The 25,806-nt window shown below is 39.4% G+C and overlaps 4 protein-coding genes and 1 long non-coding RNA gene across 8 annotated transcripts; 3 read left to right on the top strand and 2 right to left on the bottom strand.

Annotated features, from left to right (window-relative positions):
• Positions 1-898: 898 nt before the first annotated feature.
• On the top strand, positions 899-5,958 carry LOC115738073 (putative tRNA pseudouridine synthase). 3 transcript variants are annotated; one of them, XM_030670573.2, is made up of 7 exons: positions 899-1,267; positions 1,371-1,406; positions 2,570-2,682; positions 2,795-2,943; positions 4,004-4,148; positions 4,287-4,733; positions 4,932-5,958. In XM_030670573.2, the coding sequence occupies exons 1-7, from the start codon at positions 1,003-1,005 to the stop codon at positions 5,358-5,360; spliced, it is 1,584 nt and encodes a 527-aa protein (XP_030526433.1). In that variant the 5' UTR covers positions 899-1,002; the 3' UTR covers positions 5,361-5,958. The 3 variants fall into 3 exon arrangements, with proteins under 3 accessions (XP_030526433.1, XP_048139263.1, XP_030526431.1); XM_048283306.1 differs by having other exon boundaries at positions 4,004-4,733; positions 4,932-5,048; positions 5,198-5,958; XM_030670571.2 differs by having other exon boundaries at positions 4,004-4,733.
• A 1,253-nt stretch (positions 5,959-7,211) lies between these two features.
• Positions 7,212-11,740, top strand: LOC115738076 (biotin carboxyl carrier protein of acetyl-CoA carboxylase-like). 2 transcript variants are annotated; one of them, XM_030670575.2, is made up of 10 exons: positions 7,212-7,274; positions 7,365-7,467; positions 8,524-8,712; positions 8,831-8,910; positions 9,990-10,046; positions 10,193-10,426; positions 10,573-10,635; positions 11,133-11,201; positions 11,327-11,372; positions 11,471-11,740. In XM_030670575.2, exons 2-10 carry the CDS (start codon positions 7,446-7,448, stop codon positions 11,539-11,541), a joined length of 831 nt encoding a protein of 276 aa, XP_030526435.1. In that variant the 5' UTR covers positions 7,212-7,274; positions 7,365-7,445; the 3' UTR covers positions 11,542-11,740. The 2 variants fall into 2 exon arrangements, with proteins under 2 accessions (XP_030526435.1, XP_048140555.1); XM_048284598.1 differs by having other exon boundaries at positions 7,238-7,256.
• LOC115738077 lies at positions 11,650-12,096 on the bottom strand. Its single transcript, XR_004015086.2, has 2 exons — positions 11,867-12,096; positions 11,650-11,770 (listed from the first exon to the last, which is right to left on the bottom strand). It is a non-coding gene; the product is annotated as an uncharacterized LOC115738077 (long non-coding RNA).
• Positions 12,097-12,404: 308 nt separating this feature from the next.
• Positions 12,405-16,098, bottom strand: LOC115738074 (aspartate racemase). Its single transcript, XM_030670574.2, has 2 exons — positions 14,744-16,098; positions 12,405-12,913 (listed from the first exon to the last, which is right to left on the bottom strand). Exons 1-2 carry the CDS (start codon positions 15,467-15,469, stop codon positions 12,632-12,634), a joined length of 1,008 nt encoding a protein of 335 aa, XP_030526434.1. The 5' UTR covers positions 15,470-16,098; the 3' UTR covers positions 12,405-12,631.
• A 6,759-nt stretch (positions 16,099-22,857) lies between these two features.
• LOC115738112 (uncharacterized protein At1g15400-like) lies at positions 22,858-23,659 on the top strand. The gene has a single exon (XM_030670631.2). The coding sequence runs from the start codon at positions 22,990-22,992 to the stop codon at positions 23,413-23,415; it is 426 nt and encodes a 141-aa protein (XP_030526491.1). The 5' UTR covers positions 22,858-22,989; the 3' UTR covers positions 23,416-23,659.
• Positions 23,660-25,806: the final 2,147 nt, after the last annotated feature.

The raw sequence follows: 25,806 nt of genomic DNA, 5'->3' as shown, positions 1-25,806 counted from the left end.
TAGGACTTTTAGCGCATCTATCCCTTTTAAGTAGAAAAGCAAAAATCTAAAGGGAAAACTCTTAAAATCTCACTCTATTAGCAAATGTATAATTATTCGGTTCATAATTACAGGTGTAGTGAACTAGACTATGCACAACCAATGTTTGATTGACATTAGTCTATAGATTTTTTACCAAGAAAAATTCAAGAGAAGGATATATCAGAAAATCGACGTAATCATAAATACCGTATATATATGTATGTATATATATGTTAACTTTATGAGAATGAGAACATACTTGTGCTCATAAGTTTAAGTAGAATTGACTATATTAGGCACGAGATGTTAAATAAATGAAAAAAGGAAGAAGACAACTTTTTTCCCTTTACTTTCATGCTTTTTTTAATCAAGTCCCCATTTTTTCTAATAATTTATGTAATCAAATCACTTTTACTTTTATAAATTTTCTAATTAAGTTCAGGCGATACTAACTTAGGCCAAATCCAATTGGCGTGGCCGTCAAACTTCGTCAAAGTATGGTGTGGATAGAATTAGCCAAAGCAGATGATTATGTGGACACTGTTATCGAAAAACTTAACCATTGTGAACAACTCTCGCCTATTTATTCATGTTGAAATAAAAATATATACTTAAATTATATATTCAGTCACTTCAAATTTAATATATTTAGGTAGTCTGAGAAAATTTTAATCTTGAATTCCTAATAAAAAAAATTTATCGTTAATATTTTTATATATACATAATAAATTATTATGTATATACAAAAATATATTTAACGTATCTTAATATATAAAAAAATTATTTTTTAAAAATTTAAAATATCAGCACCACGTGTGGCGTCGTGTCGCTTGTCCCCTGCACGCGTCGGTGCCACTTAGCGCACGCCTGCCAAAAAACGAGCTTCTTCCTATCTCGAAGCTCGGACGCTCAGTTCAGTACCGTCCGCAGCCCGTCTCTCTCTCTCTCTCTCTCTCGAATTCCTTTCTTCAATCTTCGCCCATGTCGGTGTGTTCGTGTCGATTGCTGCACTTCCCATGGCTATTGCTGAAGCCTTCGACTCCGACAACCTCAGCTTTCGCAACCCCAGATAGAAATGGACGCATCGGAAGGCTCTTCTCCTGCTGCTCCACTCAGACCGTGTCTCCTTCGCCGTCCTCTCTCGAAACTTGCGGCGCGCCGGGAATATCAGAGCCACTGAGATGGCAAGCCTCTCTGAAGAAGAAGGTGGTAATGCGGGTCGGTTATGTGGGCACCAATTACAGAGGTGAGCACGAATTACTCGAGCAATTCCAATAATGCTATTTGCTGATAGGCCTTTTGATCCATTTTTTGATGAACTAGTTTTTTATTTTTTATTTTTGCCTCAGGTCTTCAGATGCAACGAGATGAGCATTCATTGTCCAGTAAGTTCATGCTTGTATTGCTGTCTCTTTGTTTTCTCTTTACTTCGTTTAGTTTCGCAGCTGAATGTTTGCACTGATGTCAGTTGTATGGTTCATTCATTTGTCACAATGAAATTAGGAGAACTACTTTTAGATAAAGGTGGTTACAGTATAACAAAGGAAGATGGTTATAGCGCGATGTCTTTATGGCCATGTGGAGCAATGGAAAAACCCCTGCTTTGTGACTAACTGCTCTGTTTATATTCCCTGTCTTGATTTGTCCTCGGCTGATTTTTTTCTAAGCCCTCGGTTTTGACCGGATGTTTTCACACATTGTACTAAGAGTAAGCGGCTTGTCCAATGGGTAGGCACCTAGTTTAGTTTATGCAGGTTGCACCTGACAATGTACCGTCATCTATGATCACGAAATCAAGGAGCGAGTCTCCAAAATGGTTTACTTTTCCATTTGAGAATAACTACAACAAAATGTGAAAAGCTGTCATGGTTGGTTGCCTTTGATGAGGACCTTTAGTCATTTGATCTTCATAATATCTCTCCTTTACTGTCTTGGCCAACTTCTTTAATTCTGCTCTATTGAGACCCTTTCCCATGCTTTTGTGTAAGATGCCAGAGGGCCCAACCAGTTGAACAGATTCTTCGTGGCCAGATCTCAATTGTGGAACTTTGGCCCCCTACACCTTTACTAATAAAATGGAAACACTTTTTGTCCACTAGTCCATTCGAGAGGAGACCCTTTTGACCTCTATTGGATTTTTTGCACCCTCATGTTGCTTCCGTACTTGGGAGTTAGCTTCTTCAGAGTTCACGTTGACGAAGGTTTTAGCAGGTCTGTGATTTATGGAACATGCAGGCCGATGTTGCACTCTACTAGCAGAGGTCACTGCGGAAGGGGATTTTTCCAGTCACACTTCCATATGTTTGATTTCAATGGGATTTTGATGATGAAAGCATGTTGTGCACAAAATAGACTATGTTACTTCGAAGATAGCTGCTTTAATTCATAAATGTAGATATTCATGTTTCTGTTGGGTGGCGATTTGTGTTTTTATTGAGTAGTTACTTTTTTGCTTGTTTCTTGATATATGTCAAAACATCCTTGCTGTAAAGGTCATTTTTATGTACCCCACATGAGATCTGGCTAAACATGTAAGCTCTAAATGCAGCTGTAGAAGAAGAATTGGAAACTGCTCTCTACAAGGCTGGTGGAATTCTAGAGAGTAACTATGGGAATCTGCATAAAATTGCCTGGGCCAGAAGTAGCCGGACAGATAAAGGAGTGCGTTCTCAGGAAATTCTTGACATTGACAACTATCTCGCGTCTTTTCATGTCATCACTTAGGATAAGAATTTGAATGTCTTTGTCCTTATGGTGGTGGGAAACTTTCTAGGTTCATTCACTGGCAACTACCATATCGCTCAAGATGGAAATTCCTGAGAATGCATGGAAGGGAGACCCTTATGGTATCCATCTCGCCAGTCATATTAATGCATATCTTCCTGAAGACATCAGAGTTTTTAGCATTCTCCCTTCAAAAAGGTGGAGAATGGAGTTTATCATCTATTCATCACTTTCGTATAAGAATTACTTTTCTATGGTCAGGTGTAATACTAATCTCAGCTCTACACCCAGTGACAGTACTAAAAACAGTACGTCGTGAATGTTGCAGTCCTCATAGTTTTGGCTTGCCTTTTATTCTTTTTTTTTTTAATTTATTTCACATGAGAATTTCATTGGTGCCAGTAAGCTAGCAAAGACTTGTTATTGTCCAAGTCGTTTAGTCAGTTGTTCCTTTCTGAAGTGGAGCCAGCAGTAATAATATTCAGGATTATAGTTGGCAGAAAGCTGCTGAGGGTCTCAAACTTGTTTGCTGAAATTTTTGTCACTGGAATTGATCTTATCATATATCATTGAATGTGATTAGAATGCTATGTAAAAACAATGATGCCAAATTAATTCTAGGAATGTGAAGCATTTGAGGCATTCTGCTGTCTGAAATCAAAATCATGAGACAGCATTTGGTGGGCAGCATCTTTATATCTGCACTAAAGTTAATCCGAGTGGGGCGTTGTAAAATAATGCAGTGTTGTTACTTTTTGTTTGTTGAGTGAGAAAAGCCTTTAGAGCCGATAGTAATCATACTTATTTCTTGTTTGTGAAGTTAATAAGTTAATTGGATGACTCTAAAATGAATTGGATAATAGAGAACAATCTCTTTGGACATAGGGGAAGGGAGTTAAAGAGTTCTAATAAATAAATGAAACTTTAAATACTATTTCCTGCAGGACCTATATTCGGTATGTTTTTAGTATGTGTTTCCATCAGAAGCTTCATGTCTCCTTTCATTAACACTAAATGTCCACATTTCAAGGTATTGAAAGAAGTGGTGTTTGTTCAAAATTCTGTAGTGTTATGCACTTGGTAGTGATGATTATTCTTCAGTATCCTTGATAAGCATTCACATATTATCACCTGTTCCAAAGATTTTGCGTTTTGTGGAGCTGCTCATTATCAAAGCATTTTCAATGGCCATTTTGTGATGTTGTCTCTTTTTCCTCTCCCTATCTATCCTAATTTTGTTTCCGGAAAATCTCATCAGGAGCTTTGATCCAAGACGGGAGTGCAATATCCGGAAGTATTCGTATCTTCTTCCTGCTGAAATTATTGGGATGAGAAGTAATTGTTCCTCCAGTGAAGTTGATCATCACATATCAGATTTTAATGATATATTGAGGACCTTTGAGGTTCTGTTCTTGTTTCCCACTTTTTGCCCCCTTATCCTATCTTCTTTGTTCTTTATTTTGTGGCTGCATCTGTTTTACAAGAGGAATTTTAACAGACATCCAAAAGTCCCTTTTATGTGGTATGTGTCCTCTTTGCAGGGGGATCATCCTTTTCATAACTATACTGTACGTTCCAAGTACAGAAGAAAGTTTCCCTTAAAGAAGTCACGGAGAGACAAGCGTTCAACAATGGAAGAAAAGCCAGTTGATGCAGGATCTGCATCTGAACCAGAAGAAAGTGATGAAGAGCTTAGGGAGAATGAATTTGCAATTAATTGTACGGGAACAGATGAACATGCTCCACAGGGAACTGGCCTTGATGAAAATTTAATAGACTTTTGCCAAAGTCATAGGGATGATCTAAGGAGCCTAAGTTCAGATAATGTTGTTAGGGCAAGATGGTTACATGAACCTGATCAGAATGACCGAATTAGTTCTTCCCATTTTAGAAAGATTCTTCGTTGCTCTTGTGGCAAATTGGAACATCTGCTTGGGTCAGGTTATGTTGAGCTCTCCATCTGGGGGGAGTCTTTTATGTTGCATCAGGTAAGCCTTTTCATTTTATTTAACTCCTGAGGTTTCGCCATAAGCTATCTAGTTCATACAATTGATTGTGGGGGAAATTTTATTGGTTCTAGCATCGGGTAAACAATTTGTTTTCTTTACTGCATGGTTTCATTTGAAGAATACTTTCATATATAGTGCTTCTGTATTCCTATTATAAGGAGGTCTTGCGTTCAACAGATCCGCAAAATGGTGGGGACTGCTGTAGCTGTAAAGCGCGACTTACTTCCTAGAGATATTCTCACATTGTCACTGGCCAAATTTTCCCGTGTTGTGCTACCACTTGCTCCATCTGAGGTATTGATACTTAGAGGGAACAATTATGTCATGAGAAAGGGACCTATTGATTTTGCTAGGCCAGAAATGACGGCATTAGTGGAGTCAGAAGCTGTGTTGAGCACCGTTGACGATTTTTACAGATCAGTAATGTTGCCTCAAGTTGCTAGATTTCTGGACCCTTCAAGACCCCCTTGGAAAGAATGGGTTGAGAGATTGGATGAGCACACTCCAATTCCAGACACGCAGTTGGACAAACTCAGGGCTGCTTGGGAATCCTGGAAGGAAACTGCCGAGCTTCGAAAAGGTGCTGTGTCTGTTGTTACTCGATGATCTATGGACATGTATCACAGTGGGCATCTTGCAATGTGTTGATTGGCTTCAGCGACTTCGGACAATTGTGACCACGTGCATTTAACAAGGCCATAGCGTCTATTGCTGCACTGAAGCATGGCGCTGCGGCTTCTTGCACTGGCATCTCCTTGTTTTTTGTTGGATTCATTTCAGCTCCAGCCCCTCTGGGAATCTGCAGTGCCTAATGAGCGGATACACGTCCCTGTGGACATGAACCCTCCTCTGCATGTGTCCTATCTCGTGGTTGACGTTTATTGGAGGAACTTTCCCGACTCCGGACCGACAAACAGCGCGAAACCGAAATTTTTACAGGTCAAATTTGAAGTGACCGACATTTGCTTCTGAAAGATAAAAGATTGAAGTTTCTGGATTTGCTGATTTGTTATGTTGTAGTTACTTCTCAAGAAGCATCTGACATGGGGCGTTAACGTATGAGACGGGAACGTTTTTAAGCATCTGAATAGCTATCATTTCAGTCTTCTTTAATCCATTTCTGCTTGTACCTTAGTGTCGAGTGTAGACTGTTGAGCCATTGCTCGGAGTGGAAAAATGTGTGATAAATGACATTTGTTTAAAGTAGTTGTAACTTGGCCGCTTTTCTTTTTCATAGTGATGGTCTGATTTGATCCAACCACGTTGACATGAAAAAAATGACAAATATACTGAAAGTCCTAAAATTTATCATGAAAATGCAGTGAAGGTTTAAAATTTACAAAATATGTATTTACGCTTTAAAATTTATCACGAAAATACAATCGAGTCTTAATACTTTTGTTTTTTATTAGAAAATCCAAACTTTCAAAAAATGAAATCAAATCCTAAAACTTGTTATAAAAATGTAATTGAGTCTTAATTTTTTAAAAGGTGTAATCAATGGGACTTTTTGATTTCATTAATTTGATAACTTTTAGGATTTGATTGCGGTTTTTGATAAGTTTTTTTAGAAGGTTTAGGATTTCCAACACATTTATCCGAAAAAAATGAATTGATTGTCCTAAATAGGTTTTAGAATTCAATTACACATTCGTGATAAATTTTAGGATTTTCAACACACTTATTTGAAAAAAAAATGAATTTATTATCCCGAATAGGATTTAGGACTTCGCATCATATGAAATTGGTGGAATGAAAAACGCATGCTTGTTAATTGAGTAGGTGTTAGCATAGTCTATGCCTATGTTTCCATTTATGCGCGTGTATATAACTCCTAATAAGACCCCAAAAAAAGAATAATAATACCACCTGCGAAAAAATAATTTTGTTAATATCATGAAAAACTCTAAATTAATACTCACACGATAAATTTATCCCGAACTAAGTTTTTAATCACCTAAAAATCTAAATTGATACACTTGTGATAAATTTGTCATTCGTTAGTTTCTATCCAAAAATATTACTGTCAAATTATTGAGTCGGATGACACGTAACAGTTGACGGGATAACATTTTGGATTTTTTACCCATCCCTTGTCGCATGTTTATCTTGTCGCATGTTTATCGGTTTGAAGACTTTCATGATATTAATCTAATTTAACATAATATAATCAAGGGTAAATTTGTCATGTAGGGATGTCTTTCGTGCTATTAATCCAAAACAAAATCTTCAGGGCAAGTAAGTAATGTTTATAGATTTTAATTTTATTTTCATGTGGGAAAATGTATCAGACAGGTACGATACAAGACAAGAGAAGATGCCGGGCCCGACCAATCCAATTGGAGCGGCGCACTTGGCAAGGAAGTGATGTTTTAGTGCCACTCTCTCTGTGCAATCTGGAAGGTCGGTCCTCAAGAACGCTCAACGAGTGTCTCTCTCTCTCTCTCTCTCTCTCTCTCTCTGGGTCTCGAACTCCATAGCAAAGGGGGAAATAGGAAAAAGGTTGCAACTTCCTACTGCGTAAGCTTCAGATTCGCGCTCTCCGCCACCTTTTGCTCAGTCCGTACTCACCCGCGCCTTCCTCCTCTTGCTCTTTTCTTTTTTTTCCAGATTTATGCTTTGCACGCCCGTCGCTGGTGATTCGTTCCTCTCGTTCAGCTCCACCGCCGCTCTCAGTCGCCTCAAGTTCAAATGCTACTGTCAATGGCTTCTTGTGAGTCTCTCTCTCTCTCTCTCTCTCTCTCTCTCGCTTTTGGGCTCTCGCCCATGACTTTCCTCGACTTTTTCTGCGTGCGTTCTGTTCTTTCGCGTTCCGAAGTAGGAATTACAGTGTCTAGTGAATCAGGGTCTCTGTAATTAAAGGCTTCTATGTCTTAATATCATGAAGCATCTTTGATTAACTAATCCTAGTTTCCTACTCGTTTGCTTTGTTTCCATTGTGCTCTCTAGGAGTATTTGATCTTACAAGATACCAAGAAAGCGAAAAGGCGAAGATATGAGATTCTGCTGTATTTTCTCTATGTTGGGCTTTGTTTACTTTCGCACATTCTCTGAGTGCACATCAACCGCACCGCTTTTGCATGAAAGATGGCTCGAAAGAAAGGCAGCTACTTAATTTTTGAAGGGAAAAAAGTCAATTTGTCTTATTTTATTATTAGTTCTAGACTGGGTAGATGAGAACACTGCATTTTCTTGCACTTTTTCATGTGGAATCTGTGCATTGACACCAGCCAATCTATGTCAAATCCATGCAGTACGGCCATTCCAATTTATTCATGTTTCATACGGGATAATTAGTTTTAGGGTTCCATAGTGGGAGATGATAGGTCATGAAACACATATTGTGGGCTGCATAAGAGGATTGTTCTATGAACTTTTTAATTTTTCCCTTATGAAAGCTACTTTTTAAGGCGTGCTTTAGATTTAACTTGGGATTTTTCATGGGATATGGCTATGTCTTTGCTTCTTGTTACATTTAAGAGACCACAACTTGGTTACTGTTCTTATGCCTTAAGATATCATAAGAGATATGTAGCCGGCATGTAGAAGTGTAGTTTATCAAAGCAAGTGAGTGGACCTCATGTTGGAATGCTTTAGAGTCTCTCTCTCTCTCTCTCTCGAACATGTAGATGTATGAAATCAAAGTTGTCAGTTTGTAGCTTTATTTCCCTGTCAACACATCAAAACAATTGTGAGATGGCCTGTTACTGTGTATTTTATCTCTGGTTTAGCTATGGATCTGTGCTAATTCCCTTATTTTCTATTTCAGGTAGCTTAGGAGCTTTAAATGTTAAAATAGCTCACTTGAACTCTGGTAGACTGAAAATTGGTGAATCACGTCTCTCGTACGGTAGAACTTGGATAGCGTTGAAAACACCGAAGTATGCAGGTTTGACCGTACGTCAGCGGTTGGATAAAATATACCCTGTTTGCTGTCATCCATCTTGTGGAAGTCCGTGTAAGTGGCATTGTCGATTCTTACACTTCTCTTCTGCTGCAAGCATTGAGACTTCCATTTTTCATTTGAACTTTTCACCTTTGCTTATTCTGAATGGTTCTCTTTAACCCTGCAACAGCTGCTACGAGTCTGTCAGATGCTTCTGAAGATTCAAAACCATCCAGTTTAACAAGCCAGCTCACACCAAATTCATCTGAGGTTAGCATGTGCAATTGTTTGTCAACATAGTATAAATTTACCAATGTTTAAGTTAGCCAATTGGTTTGTGTTGTTTTCTCCTGTCATTTGCTTTTTGTCATACATGTACAAATCATGTACTGCATAGTGCAGAGTTGATCACCATAGCTTTTTTGTTTTTAGATACAGTGTTCTAGTTTATGCATCGAAATCAGTGTTATGATGATGAGATTGTGCTACAGTCAATTTAGAATCAAGTGGGAAGTGAATATGCCATTTCTGTACGCCTTTATTCGTACACATGTGGTGTTGTTTGAGCATTATGCCAAATTCTGTGAAAGCATTCATCTTGGTCACTTATGCTTCTCGGTCAATGTATTTACCGAATATTTTTCCTGAAAGAGTACCCTTCATTCAATGTTAATCTGTTTGCAACAGCTAGCTTGAATGTTTTATTTTTGGGCTGTGGCACTCTCCACGTGGAGTGAAAAGAGCTTGACCAAAGTGCCCTCCTTTTATATTCCACTTTGCCTGCTTGTGTATGGGACACGCTTGTTAGGCACTGAACATGAGTGGTGTGGTAGGTTCATAACGTCCCATATAGAAGGGGAAGGAACTTGAGACGGGATACTCATTTTTTTTTTTTTTTTTTTGTTCGGAATGGGACACTCAGTTGAGTGTGCCAAATTGCACTCTTTTACTTCTTTTGGAGGCTTGACTCACGTAGTATTGGGCCTGATCAACTACTTGTTGACTTCTACACTGCCCCTCATGCTAGGGGCAGCTTCATGAAACCAAACTTCTTCTATTGTCGGCAACATTCCAAATCCCATCCATCGGATCACATTTTCGAAAAAGGCTGACCCTAATTAATAAATAAATTGACTCCCATTAAAACAAAATTAATGTTTGTCAAATTACTCTTTTACCTGCGAATGCAATGTAAATATTAGGTTATCACATGGTTTTATGAGCTGGGTATGGGTGAAAGTTTTGCAACTCGTCCGTCTGAACTTCTCTTTCCTAGAATAGGGATGCTTTCACTACTGTGTCCTTTCCATTTTGGAGTTTACAATAGTCTCCACATTCTTCACTTGTAGGTTGAATCCCTGCTCACAGATATATGCGAGACATCAATCACAGAATTTGAATTGAAGGTTAGCAATTAGCAGCAATTTTCTGTGCTTCACATAGTAACTCCACAAATTGGATTTTATAAATTCATTTCCTGTTTATTTTCCCCGGATGGTACATATACCTTGCAATTCTCTCTTTTGATTTTCAGTTTCTTCAAAATTGTCAGCTTAATGGATTTCGGCTATACGTGGCAAGGGATGTAACTGGAGGACATAAATCTCTTCCTCCACTTTCCCCAGCCCCAGCACCTGTCTATACAAATTTTGAGGCGACTGATAAAAATGGTTCACTTTCAAAACCATCTTTAGCCATCTCCAAAGCACTAACTTCTTCAGATGGAGGGCCAAGTTTGCTCGATAAAGCAGCTGATGTAGGCCTCGTGATACTCCAGTCTCCAAGGGTGAGAATATCAAATCTCCCTCTGTCACTCTCTTAAAGCTCCCCCCCCCCCCTCTCCCTCCTTTCCTCTTCCAAAAAAAAAAAAAAGAGAGAGAGAAAAAAAACTGTTTTGTGCTGTTTTTCTGCACTAAAATTCAAATGACACAGGTGGGATTTTTTCGGAGATCTCGAACCATCAAGGGGAAGCGTGCCCCACCTGCATGCAAAGAGGTAGGCTTTTGCGTGCTCATACAAGAAAATGATTTCATGGAATGAATTGTTCACTTCTCTGCTATCAAAGTCATTGAAATTTATATGCCTAGCTCTATTAGGCAGAGGGTATTGAGAGTTTTTAACACGAAAATTTTGATAGTTTCTTGTACAGATCATATTAGGTGAATACTACTTTTCTTTTGGGTTGGCAGTTCAGTCAATAGCTCCCAGAACGTTTTAACATAATTTGCTATTAGATATAACTTCTGTAAATAATAGATGACCTGAAGCATTGAATTTTGGTCTGAACTTTGGATTGAGTGAGCCCATAGGATGTCCAATTTAGAATGCTCTGGTTTTTCTGTTTCTCATTAAACTAGACACACTCAGAATTAGCATAATTGGCAAAACTATGTCAATACGATGCTATGGACTTATAAGATGCTTACAAAAATACTGCAATGCCTTTTCTGTGTACATCTTTCATGGCTTCTGATAATTCTCATGGTCGACAGAAGCAAATAGTGAAGGAGGGTCAAGTAGTTTGCTACATCGAACAGCTTGGTGGAGAACTCCCACTTGAGGTCAGTCTTGTTTTCTGAGTGTTTGAATGGTCTTTTATTGCCCTAATTCTGGTCACCCAAAAGACTCATCTTGGCATCAACATAGTCTGGTTTCCGATCTATCTATTTGTATTGATCCTTTCCAGTCTGATGTATCGGGAGAGGTTGTCAAGATCCTGCGAGAGGATGGTGGTACGTACCATATGTACCCTTCTCTAGTGTGGTAGACGGTTTAAGTTGCTATTATATGCCTGATTTACCCATATTTGCTTGCTCTGTTTGATTGACAGATCCGGTTGGATATGGTGATGCCCTCATCTCCATTCTTCCTTCTTTTCCTGGAATCAAGATGCTGCAGTAGACGGTTTTCTTTTCACCTTGAGTTGCATCTTCAGTAGCTTCAGCCCTGGATAGAGTGTGTTTATACCGGCTTATTTAGCTGTTTGAACTCTCAAATTCATCCTTTTTGTATGGTACAATGTTCGCAAAAGCTACAGCGAGATAATTTTTTCCCCTCGTCTATTTCAAATGAAACAAGTAGATCAGAAATGTTGGACGTAGCCTGATGTCTCGACAGTTATAACACCTTGCTGCAGAAAATTCAAAGGCGAAGGTTACATGCACGAACCTTTATATCAACAATGGATCAGGATTGGGCTTATTCAGAATCAAATGGCCAGTTATACCTGGCTTTTGTGGTGCTGATAGGATTACTTAGCCTTGCGCCTTTTGTGCTTGGGCCATTACAATTCTTCATGTAAGGCGTTCCCCAGGCTAATCATGAGAAATTTCACCCGGGCATCATGCCTAAAAAGTAACAGAAAGCGCCCCCTTTTCATCACTGTGCCTTGTCTATTCCATGATTTAGTAATAAAGACGGCCATTTACACGAACTAAGTGAAATCAAGATATTGGGCAACTCTACTGAAGACCGAGTATACTATGAAAACTCTGCACGTGCGTGATTAAAATCCAAACTCAAAATCTTTGCTTTCTTGACGGGCAATCTTGCGAACTGGTCCTAGGTGAGTTTGTAGCTAGTCCACTGAACGAAAATAGGAACAAAAAACTCCAAGAAGTGACCTCAAGTTGCCTGTACTCTGCCTCAAATTGTATCCACGTTTCAATATTGATGCGATCAAGGATCGTGGGATTGAAAACCAACCTCGTATGCTTAAGAAGAGAGATTTAGAGATTGTCGGAATCGCCCGAGACATAGGCCTATAACAGAGGGAACTACCAAAAGCTTACTAAAAGGCAATCTGTTTATAAATGAAATACAGTGTTGACACTCTTTAATTGACACAATCACCAGAGAGTAATGCAGTAACTAGTTCTTATCGTCAAAGTTCCCTGTACACAGTATCAATCGATCAAATAAATAAACTATACAGCTCTTCAATGAAAGACAAGCATCGACCACTTACAAGTATTCAATTTTCTATGTATTCTTAAGAACGTCTTTCAACGGCTTTTGCCCACTTGATAGTTGACTTGGCCAATGCGTCGATGGGGTCTATGCATTTCTTAAGAAGAGGATCATCTTGAGGCAAAATGCCTCGCAGGTCATCGGACGCGAGGACCACAGTGTTCACCGCCCTTACTAGGAGAACCTGAAGGGCGATCCTCAAAAGATTTCTCGCCCCTTCCATGTCCTCTCTGTTCGATGCTTCAATTGCGGGAACTATAGTGTGCTCCATTGTTGCTTTATCTGGCAACACTACCTCAAATCCCTGCATGAAAATGGCCACTCAGTCGATAGCGCAGATAGAATTCAGTCTCTCGGATTTACATCACAAGGAAATGATATGAAAGATGTCCAGTAATCTGTCGTGCTCAAGACAAGGATTTAAAACCCTGCGAAATCGATAGAGGTTGCTGCCAAAGATGTGCTAGAAAATCAGAAACGAATGCTACTCCACAAGTCCATGTGAAACCTCTCAAAAAGTTCCCTAGGAACCCAAATGTCTCTTCAACTAGGGCAGCCAATACTTGTAATACCCACCCCATCACCCTGGTAGACTGCACAACTTCCTAAGAACACAAGGGAGTTAAACAGAAATGACCAAAACTTAGGGACCTCGTCTAGACCTCCCACTCCCTCAACAAGCAACTTAAGGCACAAGCAGATGAGTGGAAGATAAGGTTTCCTGCTAGTTCTATCATCAAATTCGCCCTGTATATGTAACTAGACAGAGCCCAAAATGGCGGACATAGCAAAGCTTCTGTGTACAAGAAAAAAAAGTGGACCAGCACTGTCAAAATCCATCAAAAAGCATAGATTTCTACAAAAAAAAAAAAAATGGTTGACTTTTGTGCTGACTGTTTGACTTGATTCACATTTAAAGTCAAGGGAACAGAAATTTCATGAAACTGGGTATCTCAGAAAAATCAGACAGAATTGCTTTTCGAGGATTTAATCTTTGCCATCTTCCATACATAAAATGTCCAGAAGGTGAATAAGGCAGTGTGAAGAGGAAACAGAAGTGGCGATTAACACAGCAAGCAAATCGTGGTATTTACTCAGTGGAACCTAGTGGTGATTGACTCAATCTCAAAGTAGAGGCTGAATAGCCGTGGTAGAGGAATTTCGACAAGAGGATGTACTTCTCCAATATCACCATTTACTAAAACACAGTTCGTGTATTTTGTGTTTCTTCATCAATGACCTAAATCATACCTGTCTATAGAACTTTCAATTTTGGGTCCTTCCTCCAATCTATATTATCAACACGATATGCTGTACAAAAAATTTGAAAGGTGTAAACTAATAGTGTGCGTGAAACAAATATTTAATTATCTTTAACAGGAGATTTACAAAACATACTACCGGACAAGTTATGACACATTATGCTATACAAAACAAGAAGAATGGCCTGCACTGGACTAGAAATTATGATCAGACCAGTAGCATTATATTTTACTTGATAAACATTTTGCATAACCATGCTTTTGAAAAGCATGATCAAACGAAAGTCCCTTCAAGTTCTCAGATGTCACACCGTTTTTCACTATTCTACCTAACGACATACAAAGAGATCATATTATACACCTGAGCCATATCAGTCATCTGTGCTCTCCTCTATATCACGTTGCATACACTGCAGTCTCTGTTACTATGAAAACCCAGTTTTACAGAGGACCACTAGAATTATGGACCACCGTCCTTCTCCCTCCTAGGCAGACATTAAGCAGCTTATTATTATACAAATTGGGAAGTCAACAGAAGAAATCGATCTAAATGAATATATCCAGCAAAAGGTGAGAGAATGATGCAATAGGCAAAGTATTGCAGCAGCAGGTCTTCAACATAGTCAAGAGGTGCGCTTTCCTTTCTGGAAAGCCACAAGCTTCAGGAGCTCAGTGGATACTGATTTAGTAAAAAGTAAAGGGCGAACCAAAATCTTTCACGTCTGAGTCCCTCCAATTTCATAATGAATTGCTAGACATTCATACCAGCTCATTGTTTTCCAGTTATACAACTTTAAGGGAAGTCGTTGACCAATTATGATACAGAAATGTCAATCATGTGAAGATGCAGAGGAGAGACGGACTAGAAGTACCTCATTCTCCAGTTTTTCCTGATAAAATCCTGCCTCTAGAATTGCACTTGTTGCCAGCACACCAATCCGAAGCGGGCTTCCAGCTTCAAGTGGCTTCATTTTCACTTCGCTAAGCTCTTTAGCAACACACTCAGCCATGTTAAGGAAGGAGACAGAACATCCATGACTTATGTCATCATGCCAAGAATGCGAAATATGACAAGGCATTACAATGCATCGAGCTCCAGATTTCTCAAGAAAGACCCGCTTCTGGCGCAGGTTGTCCACAATCAGTTTATGGTCCATCTCGGAAACTTCACTTTTGCGGCTTATTGAAGGAAATGAACTTCTTTCGTGTGATAACAGTTCCTGATGCAAAACCGGGTCAGAACAAAGCACAAAAGGAAGGCAATTTTCTCCGACTTTTGAACTCCAATTCACTAGCTTTCTCACAAAGTCCAGGGTTGATTCAACAGATACTCCTCCAATTATGCCCACCGAATCTGCTTGACTGAGCACTGAAGCCGAAGAACCACAACTCGCTGAAGCTAAGTTTGAATTTTGGTTCTTCCGTAGTTCTGGCAAATTATCACTCTCTTCAGTTGGTAAAAGAACGGAAGATGGTGGTACAGCTAAATCTGGATTTGATCTTCTCCTATACAGTGCTCCGTGCGTACTAACAAACCCGAATGGCCGAGCCGGGTAATTCAATGTGGGGAAAGACGCAGTGAGGCCTCTGTCAAACATTCTCCTATCCCACAGAAAACCACCGAAGCGACAAATTTCGAATTCTGATCTCAAACAACCTGGGACCCTAAAATTACAAAACCAGTCTCTAGCAACAGGAGAGTAAATGCTATTAAAAGCCCATCAAGAAAGCCGAGACACTCAGGATTCTAAGACAGACCAAGAAACATCCCATTTGTGCTCTCACTTTCCATCCACAACCAAACCCAATTCCTAAAATTTGCAAATGACTGCAAAATTCAATCTTGAAAGCCAAAGATTGCAATACGATTCTAAACAGACAACCCCAGCAACGAGAAACTCACCTTCCAAGTTAGAATGTTTACTTCACCAGAAGCTCCCAAGAATCACAGTACATTCTTGTCCAAGAGCAAAAACAAAACCCAGGCCCTAAAACCCAGAGACTCTCTACAATTCAAGCAACAGACAAACTTGTGAAGAAGAAGGGAGACGTTAAAAGCTCCCAAGTTCCGAGGGATTTTACGGGGACCAATCATCTCCGGAAGAGGGACCCAAAACATGCCATGGCCAGTGGAAGGGAATCTTTTGCGAGTATGATGATGTCTCCCTCTTCTTTTCTGCAACAGCAACACCTTCACATCCTATCGTCACAGGCTCACAGAAGCAAGTAAACGCCAACACTATCCGAGCGATCTTGTCGTTCATTTTTTCACATTCCAAGAAAAGAAACTGTTCATTCCTTTTTCTTCTAAAATATAACATTTCAAATAAACATTTGAAGTGACCTTCTTAGTATCTCAAAAAGAGGGTCTGACCCTTCGACTGGTTATATCTTCCGGCCGATCAAAGGGATTGCTGTCCTTTATATTTTTTTTAATTTTTTTTTACTTTTTTTCCTCTCCCTTTTCTGTGGCCGGTCTCAAGTGATAACCGGCCACCGGAGAGGGCTGGACAAGGGTCGCCCTTGGCTAATATTGCAAGGGCTCTAAACTTTAAAGAGAAAAATTCAAATACAGGCCTAAAGTGGAGTTTATTTTAAATAAAGATCAAAAGTGACCATGTCAATCTCAAATCTCAAAAAAGGATCTGACCTCTCCGGCTGACCAAATCTTTTGACTCGTCAAGGGCATTTTCGCCCCTTATGTTTTCTAATTTCTTTAATATTTTTCTTTCTTTTTCCCTTTTTTTTTTTTTCACTTTTTGCCTCTCTTTTCACCGATGGCCACCCACCAGAGAGGATTGGGCAAAGGTCACCCTCGCTTAAGGGTCGCCTCGCCCTCAATCGACAATGGCCTAGGCGAGGGTCGGGATCCTCGCCGACCGCAACAAAGAAAAAAATAAATGGAAAAAGAAAAGGAAAACAAATTAAAGAAAGTAAAGGACGAAAATGTCATTAAACAACTAGTGACGTCGGCTCTTCTTTGAGAATGATATGGCCACTTCGGATCTTATTTGAGAAAATGAGAGTACTCCAAACCTTTTATTTGAAATAAAGTCCCTTCATGTTCTTATTTAAAATTTTTCCAACCTTAAATTATGATCGTTACGTGCCAATTTTGATCGTATGGATATGTTGGACCATAATTATGGCCCGTGAGTTTGGACTTTCAATGGACAAGTGTAACGACCGGATCCCTTCAATAGTTTAGTACAATTAAATCTTCTTACCTGCTTAGATTGAAGGCATTTCTTGAAGATTAACTAAAGAAATCCTCCACGTACTTATCCAATTCCTTTCCCTTATCATAAGTAACATAATGATTTTAGTCCAACGGGAATGGATTAGTGCAAGTCTTGATAAGAGACGGACCAATCATACACCAAGGACCGTGAGTTTTGCTTCCCGTTGAGTCTATCCAAATCCTAAATCCTTATCTCATGTGATAATCAATCATGAGCCATCAATCTCTGTTTGTCCCATCTTCATCCCCTCGTTTCTTATCCATTTGAATTTGAGCCAGGGGAGACTCCAAATTAATTTGAGAATGGTCGAGAAAATGGTGTTGAAAAGATTGGAATTCACTAATCAGATTAATCATTCACATCTCGGCCTTCCAGTCGGTAGATTCGTCAAACTAGCGAGTTAGAGCGGATTTGGATCGATCCAAATAGACTAATTTAACAAGTTCTGATCCATTTTTCCATGCAATGCAAAATGAGTGACATATATCCGATTCAAAGTATGTTGTTAAAATACTTTCATGTTTAACTTAATCTAAAACTCAATTGAGGTGAAATTGCGAAGTAAGCGAGCACGAAATCGAATGAGGACGAGAAAGAATGAAAATAGAGTCATAGAGGTGGGTTAAATCTAAACAAGTTGTAAATCCATCTAATACCCATATTATGTCGGGCTTTACTATCAAGATCCATTTATGACTAATTTACTAATGCTAACACTTGGCCTATCACATGTTGCTTAAGAGATGGACGTATGATCTACTTTGACAAGTCTACCGATTAGTCAAGCATTGGCACCTGGGCCATGGCATGCCCTCAAGCAAAGTAGAAAATCAAATGCCTTTCATCAGGACACTTTTGGGCCTATCTGTCTCGGATGTGGTCATGTGCTGATGATAATGGTTTCTTACCCTGTGCATCTTTGCCACGTCTAATCATCTCCATGCGTTTTGTGGTTCACACCTCTTATGATTTTCCATCAGAAGCAGTGATCATGAGATGTCATGTCCCTTCCGTTGCCTTTGTCCTATCACCATACAAGCGTACTAATATTGAAACCATGCGATTAAGGGGATATGATTAAAATTAAGGCGTTTTGTCGCGGAGGCCATAATAGGCTCTAACATCCAAAGCTAGAGTGGTTATCGATGTAGAACACTCATAGTCATGTCCGGTCCTTATAAAATTTGGAGCCTGATTCCATATCCGAAGCAACAGTTGCCACCGCTGCCATCAATCATTCCCTTTAGAGCGAGGGCGAGACCGATGCTATCAAGAAGAAGGAGGAAATAGCCTTTATGCCTTACGCCTTGAGTTAAATCATTGGCCCCACGATTAAATTTTCAATAAATTTTTATAATATATGTAAAATACTTGAAGGAAAAATATTTAATTTGATATCATTCTAAAGCAATCAAAAACTAGGGTTAGAAGAAAGCAAATAAAAATGAAATTACTTATTATTAAGGTATTGACCTAGATAGCGAGAGAGTATGTTCATCTTCATGTGTTCTTAAGAGCATTCTATAAGTAAAAATAGATTACTTAGGTTCTCGAAAGCTGGCTTGGGCACTACCTAACCCGTTATATCGAAAAATATATATATTGCTTAGGTCGGATGTTAATTTAAATCATCTTGCACTTGAAAATAAATTTTCCCTATTAATTCTTTACCGTAGTTGAAGATTCGATAGTTAAATACCAATAACATATCATACATATAAGTGAGTCAAATTACTAAAAGATGACTAAATATCTTATTAGAAAAGATTTAGAAAGTCTGAAAAACTGGCTTATACAAAAGAAACATAATCTTGAAAAATCATCACTGACCACTTCTAATATATAAAAAAAAAAAAGGAAAATAATATGAAATAATTCACCTACCAACTCAAGGAGAAAAAAGGACAAGAGCACAGAAAATTTTGGACAAGCCACATCAACCTTTCTATTTTCACAGTTATGGGGTGATAAATAATTTTTCTAAAGTCATATGATGGTCCGGACAGAAAGCCCATGGGCCTAGGATTTCCAGATGGGCCTTACCCAGATGACGGCCCGTCAAGTCGAATATCTTAGCTGATTTGCATTGAGCATCTGCGGAAACGGAAACTAATGCACTGTGCTCTCTATCTTTGTTTGCATCATGCTGATAAGATTTGCGGGTCTTTCTTTATCCAGCTGGATTTGCATGTAGAGGGAACGAAGGTTCTTACTGATCCAGCTGTCAAAAAAAATTCGATTGGAATGGAGCGTGGGAGCTCATGTGGATTACCTTGATTTCTAGACTGAGTGCGAGGTTCCAACTGGTATCTTGGTTTGAGCTTGTGAGCAGGAGAGTTTGCCACTTGATCATCTTCTTGGGGCTATAACAGTAACATTGTTGCAGACTTATCTCGCCGGATTCGCGAGGGGGTCAACTCATCTTAGCTCAGTCATTTGTGACTACATTATTAAGTTCACTGCTCAGTGGCGACGGCTAAATCCGTTGTGGTGTTGAGCTCAAGCGTTGATGACTGTACCAGTAATGCAAGCAATGAGAATGATCATGTTCCCTCGATCTTGGCAGGAGAGTTCTGCTCCTAAATTTCCAATTGATTGATGATTGGTTTCCTCTTGCATGGAAAACATAGAAGCTTTGCAAATTGCTTCGACCGCCACACAGATAATTTGCAGCATGATAGCTGCAGTTGGCGCGTAAGAGCAACTAGCAAGCATGCAGAAATTACGATGAAGCTCGTAAAAGAATTCTGAGCTCGGAGGAAGTGGTGCGTAAGTCTTGAAAATTTGGCACGACAAATTAAGTAGAAAATGCCAACTAGCTTCATAACCACCAGCTCGATCGCCAGATAGATACCCCATTTGAACTCGCTGACAGACCAGCTACATCCCAAAATCAGGAGCAGGAGAAGAGTAGTGTCCAAAGGCAAGTACGAGAAATTTGCGAGAGCTGTATGGAGTTCTATGACCAGAGATCCCTTAGAAAGTCATTGAATCAACTGCTTAGAATATCCAATGTTCAGTCGACGATAGGGGTCAAACAAGGCTACGTAGCTTCAAGCAAGTGTAGGCATGTGAATGTTTACAGGAATCATCGAGTCGCCCTGATTGTCGGGTCATAAACTACCTCCGATAAAATTTGTGGATGGATCAGTTGGTCTTTAGATTTTGGACACATTAGAGCTTCCTGCATCGGAGGCAAAGCTGAATACCAGTGACATTAGCTAGAAAAATTCGCATTGGGGCTGTTCATGCTCATCCTTGACGATGCACTTACCACCACTAAGATGAGAATCCAAGACTGAACCCCGTTCTATGACCTTGTTCTATGCTGATATATGTGGATGTTTCGCTTTTGTAAAATATTTAAGTATCAAATCACGTTTATCTAACAGCTTAAATTTCTAAAACAGTCGGTAATGGTACTACAAAATCTAATATGGTACCAGAGCACAAGGGTATTGAAATATTTAAATATCAAACCACGTATTTATCTAACGGTTTAAGCTTTTAGAATAGTTAACAGTCTTTCATAACGAGATTTGGAGTTGACACTTGGCAGTACTCAAGTTCTACCCCCTCGTAACAAGTCAGAAGAAAAAAAAAACGCCAGCTTTTAATAAAGTGCCCGGAAGTACTCGACGCCACTCCAGTTAATTAGGTTTCTATCTCATGATTGTCTATTCGTCCCACATTGATTGTGGTGCGCTGCACTCTCGTCTAAATCCTACTCATGACCTATGTTTTAGGCTTGGTCTGTGCCCTCTGTGTATTTCCAATACTACAGTGTCATCCAACAGCAAATTTTCCAATGCAATGGCAGCTCTCTTCTCTCACGGTCAGGTCTTCTCACTTGTGTCATCAAATCAAGGCACCATTGGTCTTAATATTTTCACTGCAACATCTTAAAGAAGCCAGGCACTCAGAACAGTGTAAGGATCAGAAACTGGGGAAACAAAGCTTTTCAAAGCTACATTAAGATCTTAAAGGGTGCATAATCTATTATAATTACACCAAATCTGAATGCAATTCCTGATTTCACAACAATAATGTCTTAGTTAGTGGCAAGGGTCCCCTCAGTCTTGTGGGTCAGCTTACTCAATGCTACAAGATATTTCTGAGGCCCACCACGTCTGTTGTTAGCAGCAAAAGTCCTGATTGATTGCCTCATCATCATCCACAATTGCAGTGTAGGACTTGTAGTTCCCCTCCCCAAATTTGCCTACTGTTCATCTTGATCTTGACGTGTGCGGTTATGCTGATCTTATCATGATAATGACGATGAGTCACAATTCAATAAGTGCTTGATGCTGTTTTTGACAAGCAAATCACTTGCTGATCCCGCCCTGTTGCCATCATTGGAAGTTGCCATATTCAATGACCTCATCATGATAAGAGCGAACATCAAATTCCCATTTTGACTTTGCCCTTGAATCTCCAGAACTACACAGACCCCAATATCTGCCAGAACTGCCTTGGAAAAATTGCTGAAAACCTTCAGACCAGATCTCGTGCTTCAGATAAAAGAAACCATTTTTCCAAATTCACTCCCTCTTAATTCTCTTTCAAAGGAGGCGCGCGGTTCATTAGATTGGTAACACATAACGTGGTTTGCAAAAGAAACCAAGCTCCTTTTGCCTTTGTTGACTCTGACAAGTGATTGAATGAGTACATGATTCATTGCTGGAAAGGAAGTCAAACCAATCAAAGTAGCTTGACCCTAGTTCCCATTAAGCTTGGCCATCTCTTCTGATGCTTCTGCACTGATCCATGCAGCTTAGCTTGAACATCTCTCTGAGCTGTCCCAATCTTCTTCAATCACGTGCAGATGAACACTAAGGATTGTCCCTCATGTTTTTTTCTCCTCTTTAAATATCGGAGCGAGGGCATGATTTGGCTGGCTAGGAGACAGACACGGTCTAATTCTCTCCATAAGACAGATGTTCTAATCTGACCAGCTTAAGATCTACAGTATTCGGTTGCAGTGTGGTTGAACAGACTGGGACTCCAAAGAGATCCCAAAAGCCCATCAACCTATGTCGCCCTAACACCGCGTGCTTGTATTACCTTTCCTTTGTTTCTATGTGTTCAGTGTTTAATTTTATTCCTAAGGTCACTTGAATTAGTAGGCAAAACGCGACCTAGGAAATATGCACCTAGCTTCATAAATTAGCTAAGAAAAGGCCCAAAACTTAGAGAATATAGTCAATGGCTAAGCATAGAATAATTTGCACTTTTTCCATCCATGTAGTGCGATCATACGTCCATGTGTAGTGTATCTGATCCGTATCCGTATTTTTCTCTAGCAACCACTATGCCAACTACATAATGTCGAATACTTGAATGACTGTTCATGAACCAGTGATAATTCCGTTGTCTCGATCTTAATGGAAATAAAATCTTTTCACATACGTTAATGTTAACATGATCAATAAATAATTTTTCTTAGAAATCTTTTTCTCTACTTAAATCCAGCTTATGGGGAAAGTTTGATATTTTTTAGTCCTTCATGGATTCGATGAACCTCTGCCGAATATTCTCATAATTACCACTAGGATTAAGTCTTAAACATAAAGATTAAATGAATTAATCTGCTTCAATATATTATTGCGGAAAGGGAGGGCCTAAAAAAAGAGAGAGAGAAAGAAATGTTGACTAACTTAGCCATGCGTTGAATTTTCCCCACTCGGAGTGTAGCACCGAACCTTCATAGTTTATCATCTCCCCGTGTATAAATGTAGGCGCAAAAAAGTCCAACGTTGCAACAACTCGCCCGTAGAAAAAGATTAAAAGGCAAACAAGAAAGAAAAACACGACTCCTTCCTCTCATCATCTCAGAAACATCCACAGAGAGAGAGAGAGAGAGAGAGAGATTGATCATGGACCAGATGGGTTTGAAGAGATCTGAGGTATCGTTCAGGAGGCAAGGATCGTCGGGGCTTGTTTGGGACGACAGGTTCCTGTCGGGCGAGCTGAACAAGATCGTGAAGCAACACGAGCAAGAGCAAGAGCAAGACAGAGACAACAAGCTCCGCCGCGACCAGGACGACAGGGACGCCACCCGGCCACCAAAGATCAGCGTGACCCCAGCTCTGGAGAGGAGCCAGTCCAACGGCGGCGGCGGGGGAGGCGGAGGACGAGGCTACCGCGCCTCCACCGGGAGGGTGTCCCCGGCGGTGGAGCCGCCGTCCCCGAGGTTATCCGCGTGCGGGTTCTGCAGCGCTTTCAGAAAGCCGCCTGCTAATGCTCATCACAACAAGACCAGGAAGCACGCTAACAAGAACGGCAAGCGTAAGACCAGATGAATCTCCATCTTTTCTTACCCTTTTAGGACTTTCTCAATTGTGAATTCTAGGAGATGTTCGGGTTCTTGTGGTGGAGGTAGGGACGGTCTGGTCATTCTGCCTGATCTTATCGCGAGTGAGGTTGAGGTTTTTTGGGACAACATTTGGAGATTGAAAGTGCTTTTTTCTTTCATTTTCTTCTCTTTTTCTTTGGCTGTGTATATTGTTTTAGTTGCTCCTTATACAGTGCTATTTCAATGTTCAATTGTTCTTGCTTGTTTAAATTTCCTTAATACTATTTTTTTCTGTATAAATTTTATCATTAGGCTCACCCTCAAGAAAGAAAAAAAAAATTAACGTCGGATCCATATATATATCCTTTGATGATCCAAAGTCTTTCATCGACAATGGATCCTAATTTAGGAATTTTCGAGAATACAGGTCTTTTCTCGAGTGCATCCATCCTAAAAATTTCTTCCTTGCGAAACGATTATTTACTTACTCAATTCTATTGCGATATTTTAACTCATACATCCTGTAGCGGGATCTATACATCATATCATTTTCCAAAGCTACATGATTAACTTGATAAGCCAAAATTCAAATTTTAATATAATTATTTTTATGCCATTTTGGAACGACATGAACACGGCATCTTTCCTAGGGCTCGCCGACGAGGTTGAGGTGGACCATGTTTCCCACAAAAATTCAAGTTGACGAAGATGGGGGACACATGACGAACGCTTATCTAACAAACCCACCCCCCCGGGTCCCGATCTGGTCCCAAAACAGTCCATACATCACCCACTCCCACCGGCCGCACCTATTTTTCTAAATATTCTCTCCAATGGGCGGATCGAGGCCGGAGGAAGAACTTCGTTTAGGTATCCGAGTTACAACTTAAGAATTACCGACACTTTTCAAGGACTTTCGTATCGTATCGGATGCGTGTCGGATACTCCGATACGTGATTAGCGCTCTAAATACACCATCGACACATGAGTAGCATCCCAACGCGTCGTTTCGACAAACAAGTGTTCAATTTTAAGTATTTTCAATAAATTATCAGTCAAAATGTAAACGTATCAAAAATATATACACCTAAATCATATATTCAGTCACCCAAAAATTAATATACCTAACCATGCCCAAAAAACCTAATTGTGAATAAGAAACTCACCGTCGATATTTTTATATTATATATGAAAATTTATCATGAATATAAAAATATAAATTTAATATACAACGTATCAAAATTATCTATTTTTTCATAAATGACGTGTCGGCATGTTGTGTAGTGTCGCGTGTCGATGTCGGTGATTCAACTATCGACATCACTCACCTTCACGTGTAGCTCACAAATTAGAGAAAAGATAAAGAGTGCGAACAAATAGAGATGATGCCCAAGTTTAGCATGGTCCCAAGATCAACACTGATTTATGCCGGTTTAGCAATCCTATCAACGGCTAGCACCGAAGAAAACGATGATAATTGTGCAAAAAGTCCTACGCATATTGTATGGTAATCAATTTAGTTCTAAATTTTTTTTATTTTATTAATTCAGTCCTCAATTTTTAACGATTTGCTAATGTGGTCTTTTTCGCTTATTTTGATCGGAAGTCGCTGGAATGGAAGTCGTGCCACGTAAAATTATTGACATCCACATCACTAATCTATGTCCAAAGTTAGCCGAAATAACCACATTAATAAATCGTCAAAATATTTAGGACATTCATAAAATCAAAAAATTTAGAATTAAATTGACAATACTACAATGAATTTAGAACCTTTTTTTGATAGGTTTCCTTCCCGAGAAAACGACTCAATTCACAAGCTCTCGACGTCAAAAGAGGGTATCGCGATAATGACCGCTGAATAAATGTTGTGTAATCAATGCAGATGTCCGATTAGTCATCCGAAGATTAAATTATTATTTGTCAGTATCCTTGATTCTTTGCCAGTACACTTAATCACGGACTCTTGTTCGGAATTTTGACGGGGCGACCATGCAATTAGGATTGTACATGATTTTCCATAAGCCAGATTTTATCGATATATTAATCGATCTAAAAATTGACAATTGCGCATTATTTATCCAGTGACTTAAGCGGTCACATGATATTCGCCTTACATTAGCAATATCTGTGTGTGTTTTCTATTTATTGTTGGAGGAAAAAAAAAATCAATGTTCAATCATGGTGTTAAGAGTTCAGCAGGTGCATCAAGAATCAATTTAAGAATTGTTTTCATATTTCAGGAAAATTATTTGTTTTCTTTTATTTAGCGGTATGTGACCGAAAAAGTTTTGTGGGTATTTGTATCTAATTTGAAAAATGATTTCAATGTCACGGCTTTATCTCAAGCAAATAAAAAAGGACAAAAACCAAATTGTTAAATAATTGCTTTATATTA

Source organism: Rhodamnia argentea, chromosome 8 (genome assembly GCF_020921035.1).
Source record: "Rhodamnia argentea isolate NSW1041297 chromosome 8, ASM2092103v1, whole genome shotgun sequence".
NCBI lineage: Eukaryota > Viridiplantae > Streptophyta > Magnoliopsida > Myrtales > Myrtaceae > Rhodamnia > Rhodamnia argentea.
This window is presented reverse-complemented; position numbering and strand designations above follow the sequence as displayed.